Below are 10,312 nucleotides of genomic sequence, written 5' to 3'. Positions count from 1 at the left end.
CTTCTTTACATGCAATTTAACATCCAAAACTTGCCGTAACACACGATATTCACAAACCTCCACTAACAGTTATTTATCTCTTCTGCTTTTATTAGCTGGTGATATATCCACAAATCCAAGAGTTAACCACCTGCCCCACTCACCTTCAGCTGAGTGAAAACCATATAGAAATCTAGCTAACCTCACAAATATCACATGCATCCCATCGCCCTCCAAGTCACTAAATTGTGCCTTATTGAATGCATGCTGTTTGCAACAAACTAACATCAGACCACAACCTCTTCATCTCTGGCAACTTCAATCTAATGGCTATCAGAGACTTGGCTCGCACAATCAGACGCAGCCTCCCTGCAGCATTGTCACATGGTGGTTCACACTTCACTCACACCTCCGGCCCTGGTAACTGCAAAGGAGGAGGGGTAGGTATATTATTGTCCCAGCTGTACACATACAGTCCTACCACTGGTTCCTTCACTCACATTCACACCATTTGAAGTTCACTATCAGGGTTTTCACCCCTTTCTCTCTGCATGTTACAGCTATCGCCCACCCGGGCTTCCCAAACATGCTGGCTCCCCTACTACTTATCTTTTGACATCTCGACCATCATCTTGGGTGTTTCAATATTGCTAATGATAGTCCACTTTCTCCTCATGCCTCTCTAGCCGCATCTCTTGACCCCAATGGTCTGACTCCTCTACTCACAAGGAGGGACACTGCCTTGATTTTGTATTCACCAGGCTATGCTCTGTTTCTGAATTTGCAAACGCTCCATTCCCTCTCTCTGATCACAACCTTATCTTCTCAACCTCCTTCTATTTCTCCAAACTCTAATTCCAAAATCATACAAGCCTCCTCTACTAATGCTAAATACTAATACTAATACTAAATACTAATGCTATTGATTTTCAACAACTTTCTACCTCTCTGCAGCAACTGCTCTCACCCATTTCTACACTTGCCTGTCCGGAGACAGCTATAACCCACCTGAACCAGACTCGACAAACAGATGTTGATGAAGTTTCTCCAGCTACTCTTTCCAATCCACATAGGCTTAGATGCCAACCGTGGCACTCTAAATTAACAAGACACCTGCAAAGACACCTGCAAAAACCTATCGCGTAGATTTGAACGTCAGTGGTGTAATTCTTGAAATCCAAGTGACTTCCTCACATTCAACACTACCTACCACTCCTATCGTAATGCTCCGGGATACTGCTAAACAAACTTATTTTTACTCTCTCATCTCTTCTCATGCCACCAACCCCAAGCGACTTTTTAATACATTTAAATAACTACTTTACCCTCCTGCATTATCCCCACCTGCTAATATCAGTGCGCAAGAGCTTGCTTCCTCCAAGGAAAAGATTGATAAAAATTCAAGATGAAATGGCATGCACCTCTTCAGCCAGTGACCCGCTCACTTCCTTTCCTGAGACCTTTGCCACTTTCTCCTCATTTGACCCCACAAGTGAAGCTGAAGTATCAACACTCTTCTCCTCCTACTCCACTAACTCTCCTCTTGATCCTATACCCTTACAAGTCAGTAAAGCTCTGTTTCCTGTGCTTATCCCAAATTGAACTAAAATCTGTAACCTCTCTCTCTACTGGTATCTTTCCTTCTCTGTTCAAGCATGCACTTATTACTCCCATTCTAAAAAAAAAAAAACACCATTCTGATTCAAACTGTCTCTCTAACTACCGTCCTATGGCCCTTATTCAGATCTGATCGCAGTACAAATTTGTTCTCAAAATGGGCAAAACCATGTGCACTGCAGGTGGGGCAGATGTAACATGTGCAGAGAGAGTTAAATTTGTGTGAGGTATTTTGTTTCTGTGCAGGGTAAATACTGGCTGCATTATTTTTACACTGCAATTTAGATTTCAGTTTGAGCACACCCCACCCAAATTTAACTCTCTCTGCACATGTTACATCTGCCCCACCTGCAGTGCACATGGTTTTGCCCATTTTGAGAACAAATTTGCACTGCGATCAGATCTGAATAAGGGCCTATGTCTCAGCTCCCATGCCTCTCCAAGCTACTTGAGAGACTTGCCTATACTCGTCTCACACACTTTCTTGACTCCTTCAACTTATTGGACCCACTTCAGTCAGGCTTTTGCTCTCAACACACCACAGAGACAGCACTGACTAAAGTAGTCAATGATCTTGCCACTGCTAAATCTAAAGGCCATTTCGCACTTCTTATTCTTCTAGATCTCTCAGCTGCCTTTGATACTGTCGACCACTCTCTTCTCATACAAACACTACAATCCCTAGGTCTTCAGAACACAGACCTTTTTTTGGTTCTCATCCTACCTATCTAATCGCTCTTTCTCTGACATGCAGCAGGGACCACTGGAATCACATCGGGTATTAGAGCTGGGAATGCTGGGAGCTAGGCACTTCTTAATAATAATTAGGGGATACTGGCTCCTCCCCTCTAAGACCCACAATCCCCCAGTGAGAAAATTGTGCCAGGGAGTTAGGTCACAGTTTTTTCTGCTCCTGCACATTTTTCTAGCTTTGGCTTTACAATAGAATTTTTTACATCTTTACTTGATAGAATCCCTTCCCCACCTACTGAAAGGTGTGGGTCCGGGCATTCAGCGCCCCTGGAGTTCCAGGTCGTCAGTCAGGACCTCACTAAAGGTGCCTGCCTGCACGGGTTCCGTGCTCCTGCCGCCCCTCCAGCAAAGGGGACGCCAGTCACGAAGGAAGCCTCCGGTGGTGAGTAGAGCGCTGAGCGCACTTTCCACACGCCGTCCCCTGCTTCTCCGTCAGCCGCGCTGTGCGCGGGTCTCTGCAGCGAGGTGAGGCGCCGCCATCTTGCGAAAGGGCGCGTATCGCTGTACTATACCACGCGGCTGTACTAAGTGCCGGAGGTATTGCAGGAGTGAGCGCTAGCAAGCGGGTGCCTCGGGACGTTGTCAGAACGCCACAGGTTGGCTAAGCAGGGGGAGAGGGGACACGCTGTAAAACGGAGGCCGGCATGGCGCGGCCATTACACAGATACACAGTAAGCTGACTCTTTCCTGTTCACAGGTTACTGCAGCTTGGAAGGCTCTAAAGGTTTTATTACTGACACAGTGTTTTGCGCTGTATTGTCACTAATAGGGCTCATTCTCCTCCAGGTCTCACAGAACCCTGAGGTTTTTGGCTCGTGAGAGGTGTATCTGTACTCAGTGTGTGTGTGTGTTTGCACCTGTATCGCGCGCTGTTGTTGGACCGGGCGAGCAGGGATCATGACGGGCAAATCCAAAGCCTCTCAGAAGGTTTTTGCTTGTACTGTCTGTACAGCTAAGTTTTCTCAATACACAGCTGAGGGTAATGCCACTGTTTGTCAGTCATGTTCAGGTGCTGAATCTGCATCACTGGCGGGGTCTCAGGCGCCCCAGTGGGCCTCTACCTTAGTGGGTACTATGTCAAAGCTCACTTCTGAATTGGCGCTGGCTCGCAGAGCGGAGCCATCTTGGGCTACAGCCCTAGCAAGGTCGGTGGAGGGGTTAGCTAACTCCATGGCCAGACCAGAGAGGCCTTCTACATCTAGCAATAAGCGACCTTATCAGGCTATTATTGTGGAAGATGATTTAGAGGAGGATCAAGATCCATTTCACGAAATGGAGGATGGTGAATGGGAAGAGGTTCAGGATGTCATTCCTGAGGGAGAGCCGACTCCTTTAGGGATAGAGGCTCTCATTATGGCGGTAAAGGAGGTTCTTCGTTTACCGGAGGATCCCAGACCAGAGCCACAGGAGTTTGATCTGTTTGGAGGGGTTCAGAAGACATCAGTGGTCTTTCCTTGTCCAAATCAGGATCAGCTTCTGGCTGCATGGAGGAATCCGGACAAACGTTTTCAGATTCCCAGACGCTTCCCTTCTCTGTATCCTTTTGAGCCTGCGGCCCTAAGCAAGTGGGAGACTCCACCTCCGGTGGACACCTCAGTTTCCCGTTTGTCCAAGAAAACAACTCTGCCAGTCCCAGGGGCTTCAGCCTTGAAAGATCCCTCAGATAGAAAATTGGAGGCTACTCTCAAGGCCATTTATGTAGCAGCAGGGACTCAACTCAGACCGGCAATAGTCTCGGCCTGGGTAAATAGGGCAAATGTTAAATGGGCGGAGCTAATCATTGAAGGATTGGAATCAGGTATGCCTAGAGATGAGATTCGTTGCTTGGCTGAACATGTTAAGGAGTCTGCTATGTTCTTAGGAGAGGCGGCTAAGGATGTATCCTTAATCTCTTCCAGAATATCAGCTAGCGCCATTTCTGCACGGCGGGCCCTCTGGCTTCGCTCTTGGCAGGCGGACGCGGAGTCTAAAAGGGCTGTGGAGGGTCTTCCCTTTTCCGGGGACATCCTTTTCGGGCCTGAATTAGACAAATGGATCTCACAGGCGACGGGAGGGAAGTCGGCATTTTTACCGTCGGCAGCTCCTCCTCCTCCCAGAAGACAGTTCGCAGGTCCATCTTTTCAGTCCTTTCGGACTCAGCGCACCTTTCGGGGTAGAGGAAGAGGTTTCCAGTCCTCTAGAGGGTCCAGAGCCAGAGCCCGCCCTCAGGCTGCTCCAAGAGCCCAGGAACCTAAGCCCCAGCAGAAGCCGGTGGCATGACGGTTTACCAGCTTCAGTCAACAGTTTACCAGTAGGTGCCCGTCTGTTGGCCTTCGGAACCCAATGGTTCTCCCTTTCGGAGGATCCTTGGGTTCGCAGGGTGGTATCAGAAGGGTACCGGATTCAGTTCGACTCCACTCCTCCGGTTCGATTCTTCACAACGGCTCTGCCAACATCTCAGGAAAAGAGAACGAGCCTGCTAGAAGCCATTCGGATCTTGCTGGAGGCTCAGGTCATCATGCCGGTCCCAGCAACTCAGAGGAACACAGGGTTCTACTCAACCCTCTTTGTAGTCCCCAAGCCGGATGGGTCAGTCAGGCCCATTCTCAACCTGAAGCCTTTGAATCTGTTAGTCTCGTATCAACCATTCAAAATGGAATCAATCCACTCAGTGATTGCTTCTTTGGAGCCAGGGGAGTACATGATATCATTGGATATCAAGGATGCTTACCTACACATCCCGATTTGCATCCCTCACCAGGCCTTTCTTCGTTTTGCCATCGGTCGGGATCATTTTCAGTTCAGGGCTCTGCCCTTCGGATTATCGTCAGCGCCCAGAGTATTCACCAAGACTCTATCAGTAGCAGTAGCATACCTCAGATGTCAAGGGGTGACAATAATTCCATATCTCGACGATCTCCTAATCAAGGCCCCATCGAGGGAGTTACTGGAGAGTCATGCGAGGTTAACCACTCAGACGCTCACCAGCCTGGGGTGGATAATGAATTTCAAGAAATCCTCTTTAGTTCCATCCAAGAGGATCTTGTTCCTAGGCCTTTGGCTAGACACGGAGTCTCTGAGAGTCTTCCTGCCGGAAGACAAGATCCAGGCTATCTTGCACCTAGTGCAGAGGATCTTACTTCCACAGAGGATCAGCCTCCATCTGTGCACTCAGCTGCTAGGGAAGATGGTGGCAGCCTTCCCAGCTCTGACGTGGGGACGTTTCCACTCAAGACCGTTTCAGTTGGATCTTCTCAGAAAGGGTGCGGGCTCGCACCTGAATCTGCACAAAAGAATCCACTTGTCGGCCGAGGCAAGACATTCACTACTGTGGTGGAGACACAGAAGGAATCTAATAGAGGGTCGTCGGTTTGCAGTCCAGGACTGGATTGTATTGACAACGGACGCAAGTCTACGCGGCTGGGGTGCCGTAGTACTTCATCTCTGCCTCCAGGGCAGGTGGGACCTGCAGGAGAGGCGCTTGTCCATCAATGTGTTGGAGATCAGAGCCATCTACAATGCTCTGTTGGAGGCTCAGGAGTTCCTTCAGGGTCAACACATAAAGATAAGGTCGGACAATGCCACGGCAGTCGCCTATGTGAACAGGCAGGGCGGCACGAGGAGCAGCATGGCCATGAAGGAGGTAAAGAAGGTTCTTCAGTGGGCAGAACGATCAGGAGTAGTTCTGCTAGCAGTGTTCCTTCCAGGTCGGGAAAATCTAGAGGCCGACTTCCTCAGCAGGGAGGACCTTCACCCAGGCGAGTGGTCTCTCAACCCCGAGGTGTTTCGGGAACTCACCGACAGGTGGGGAGTTCCCGAGGTGGACCTGATGGCGTCTCGAAAGAACCACCAACTACCAACGTACGTGGCTCGTACAAGAGACCCTCAGGCCATAGCGGCAGACGCTCTGTCGACCCCGTGGGAGTTCAGCTTTGTCTACCTGTTCCCGCCACTTCCACTTCTGGGCCAGGTACTGAAGAGACTCAAGAGGGAGCCAGTGCAGGCTATTCTCATAGCACCCTGGTGGCCTCGCAGGACGTGGTTCTCAGACATCCAGATGTTACTGGCAGACGAGCCAGTTCGGTTGCCCCTCAGACCGGATCTGCTCCTTCAAGGACCCTTCTTTCATCAGAATCTGCCACAGCTACATTTGACGGCGTGGCTGTTGAGACCGAGGTCTTGCGGGAGAAGGGAATTCCAAGAGCTGTAATCCCTACGATGTTAAGGGCCCGGAAGCCCGCCTCAGCAGCGCATTATCACAGAATATGGCGCTCATATGCGGGTTGGTGCGAGGGTAAGGGCTGGCCATTCCGGGTATTCAAATTGTCCCGCCTTCTGTTGTTCTTACAGAGGGGGTTGGATGGGGGTCTGAGACTGGGTTCTCTCAAGGTCCAGGTCTCGGCCTTGTCTGTTCTCTTTCAGAGGAGATTGGCCCTCATTCCTGAGGTACAAACATTTTTTCAAGGGGTTCTCCGAGTTCAGCCTCCCTTCGTGCCTCCCACAGCTCCTTGGGATCTGGACTTGGTACTAGCCTTCTTGAGGTCTGAGACATTTGAGCCACTGAACAGGGTGGAACTGAAGTTCTTGTGCTGGAAAACAGTTCTTTTCCTGGCCCTGGCCTCAGCTCGCAGAGTTTCAGAGCTGGGTGCTCTGTCATGCAAGCCCCCTTATCTAATTTTCCACGAGGACAGAGCAGAGCTGCGTACCCAGGCAGGGTTCCTTCCGAAGGTGGTATCCTCATACCACATAAACCAGCCTATCGTGGTTCCGGCTTTTCAAGGAGAATCACCGGAGCAATCCTCCTTGGACGTGGTCAGGGCTCTTCGGATTTACGTCAAGAGAACCAGGTCTATACGCAAATCGGATTCTTTATTTGTTCTCTATGACGCATTCCGCAGGGGGTGGCCTGCGTCAAAACAGACAATTGCACGATGGATCAAGTGGACGATCCGTAGTGCTTATCTTCATGCGGGACAGGTGCCTCCTGTCTCCGTAACAGCTCACTCTACCAGATCGGTGAGTACGTCGTGGGCTGCTGAGAGAGGGGCTACTATCTCTCAGCTGTGCAGAGCGGCCACTTGGTCGTCTCAGAACACGTTTGTTAAGTTTTACCAGTTCGATACTTTTGCAACTTCAGCTTCAGCTTTTGGTCGTCTGGTCTTACAGAATCCCCAGCACTCTCCCTCCCGGGGCTTGGTCTTTGGAACCTCCCCGATGTGATTCCAGTGGTCCCTGCTGCATGTCAGAGAAAAGAGGATTTTGGTACTTACCGGTAAATCCATTTCTCTGAGATCAGCAGGGACCACTGGACACCCGCCCGGCTGTTGGATTCTGCCTGTTGTGGTTGCTGTTGCAGCCCGGTCCGATATCTGCGTGTTGTATGTATGGTTGTGTTATGGTTTTGTTCTGTAACCCTTTCCTCTGGTGGGCCAATTTCCTCACTGGGGGATTGTGGGTCTTAGAGGGGAGGAGCCAGTATCCCCTAATTATTATTAAGAAGTGCCTAGCTCCCAGCATTCCCAGCTCTAATACCCGATGTGATTCCAGTGGTCCCTGCTGATCTCAGAGAAATGGATTTACCGGTAAGTACCAAAATCCTCTTTTCAGTGTTTGCATCTCGGATTCTACCTCCTCCTCACTACATCTGTCCATTGGAGTACCACAATGCTCAGTCTAACGTCCTCTGCTTTTCTCAATCTATTCCTCATCTCTTGGCAAACTAATCAACTCTTTCAGATTTCAGTATCATTTGAATGCTGATACTCAAACCTATCTATCCTCCCCTGAATTGTCACCATCAGCATTGCTCCGTGTCTCTAAATGTCTTTCTGCCATTTCATCTTGGATGTCATCTCGCCACCTCCAAAATCAACATTTCCAAAACAGAATTAATTATATTCCCACTAGCCAAGAGTAGTAACCAACTATCTCTATGACTGTTCAGAACACAATAATCAATACTACTCCACAAGCTCACTGCCTAGGGGTCATCCTCTACTCTGAGCTGTCCTTAATTCCTCACATTCATTTTGTCTCTAAATCATGTTGCATGCATCTAAAAAACATATCCAAAATTCATCCGTACCTTACACAAAACACTGCAAAAATGCTAATCCATTGCACTCCTTATATCACACATTTATTTATTGCAATAGCCTCCTTACTGGTCTTCCTAAGAAAAGACTCTCACCACTACAATCCATTTTGAATGCAGCTGCGAAGTTGATCTTCCTGGCTAGATGTTCAATAGTCCCTCCATTTGTTGCCTGTATATTACCACATTCATTATAAAATACTTCTACTTACATACAAAGCCATTACTCTGACTACACCGACTTATATCTCATTGCTGATCTCAAAATATATCCCAACCCGACCTCTCCACTCTGCACAAGATCTGCGTCTCTCATCCACACTAATTTCTCCCTCCCACTTACATTTGTAGGATTTTTGTCAGGCAGCACCCACCCTATGGAATGTCCTTCCACGCACACACTAAGACTCTCCTCTAGCCTCCAAACTTTCAAGCGTTCCCTGAAAACAAGCTTCTCATATTCTGGAACTCCACTCTAGTAGCATTCACATCTAATTGCAACCCATCAGGACTGTCTTGTAATCTGGTGGGACTGCCATGCTATGGATTCCTATCCTTATGTATCCCTTCTATTATCCCTATTGGTTGTAAGCTTGCAAGCAGGGCCCTCCTACCTCTTTCTGTAATCACCCAGTTTGTTAATCACTGTTGTTTCCAATTGTAAAGCGCAACTGAATATGCGCTATATAAGAAGCTGTAAATAAATAATAACCCCAACACTGCACATTTTCCAGGTCTCCACACAAAATCACAAATGAAATAATTAGCTCCACTTGTGGATCATTTAAAACATATTTGTGAATAATCAGTGCACCTGCCAGGTGATCTGGAAAATGTGCCCTGTTGGGGGTGCTTGCGGACTGAGGCTGAGAACCACTGAATGACTGTTGTGTCTCCACAAGCTGCTCATGCTTCCATCTGGTTTGGCTTCTTGTCTGTACAGAACAGTATCTCCACTGTAAAGGTACCGGCCCTCCATAACCACTCATTAAATCCTCGGTGGGTTTTGCTCTCTGATGCAAAGGTCTCCATACATCAGTGCGATTTGGGTCATTATCACATGATTTCCACCCATCATGTGAAAAAAGTCAAATCGTATGTCATTTACTTATGATTCCAATCAGGCATGCGGTGCCGTGAGGATTGGATCTAGAAATTATCACTGCTGCACTAAGGACTTATCGCATCACAGGCAGTGACTGGGATTGCATGCGTCATATCGTACACGGTCCTTTTGTGTAGGTTGCATCATATGCAGTGGAGGCTGCGTGCAATACCTTGGCCTAGTGCAGGGCCAGCTTAAGTCTTTTCCTGACTGGGCGATTGCTTTGTGCAAATAACGTGTGGTTTGAGGTTAAATTACTCATTTGATTGATGGTATACAATAAGTATGCTTCCCATCTGATTTATGGAGTGTGGCTACCATTCTTGGTTATTGGCAACTTGCCCTTTGTTAGGTGCGGGAGTGGTGTTCAAAACTGTAAGGAGTCGTTGAAATGTGTGTCACATCATTTGACCATTAGGTGGTGCCACTGTTCATGTTACGCCTGCACAGATCATAAGCACTGAGATCTGGTTGCACAAGTTAGTTTATATGCCTCCTATTGCTACCAACACAGGAATCTACCACCATAGACTGGTTCCGGAACATCTTCTGCAATAGGTTTTCCCATCATTTGAGGGCTCTGCAGGTTGTGATTACGCTACCTGTGTTCTATACGGATACTGGAGTGTTGCGCTTTTATATATAATAAGTCTAAACCATGCTATTTTATAGAGACAGGACTGATGCATTGGCCAGTCCCCTCCATGCATTCCAAGGGACAATGCACAGGACTTCAACAAGCCGTGCTGGAAATCATGGTACAGGCAGAAAAAGGTTGCTAACAA

At 48.3% G+C, this 10,312-nt stretch overlaps 1 protein-coding gene across 1 annotated transcript; it reads left to right on the top strand.

Moving 5' to 3' along the window:
* The first annotated feature begins 1,672 nt into the window (after positions 1–1,672).
* On the top strand, positions 1,673–9,144 carry LOC146050103 (uncharacterized). Its single transcript, XM_083166945.1, has 3 exons — positions 1,673–1,703; positions 2,009–2,731; positions 3,047–9,144. Exon 3 carries the CDS (start codon positions 4,672–4,674, stop codon positions 7,546–7,548), a length of 2,877 nt encoding a protein of 958 aa, XP_083023071.1. The 5' UTR covers positions 1,673–1,703; positions 2,009–2,731; positions 3,047–4,671; the 3' UTR covers positions 7,549–9,144.
* Positions 9,145–10,312: the final 1,168 nt, after the last annotated feature.

The sequence above is a fragment of the Crinia signifera genome, chromosome 12 (genome assembly GCF_055691185.1).
Source record: "Crinia signifera chromosome 12, ASM5569118v1, whole genome shotgun sequence".
NCBI classification, from domain to species: Eukaryota; Metazoa; Chordata; class Amphibia; order Anura; family Myobatrachidae; genus Crinia; species Crinia signifera.
The sequence above is the reverse complement of the archived record's forward strand: the minus strand, read 5'-3'. Positions and strand labels throughout refer to the sequence as shown.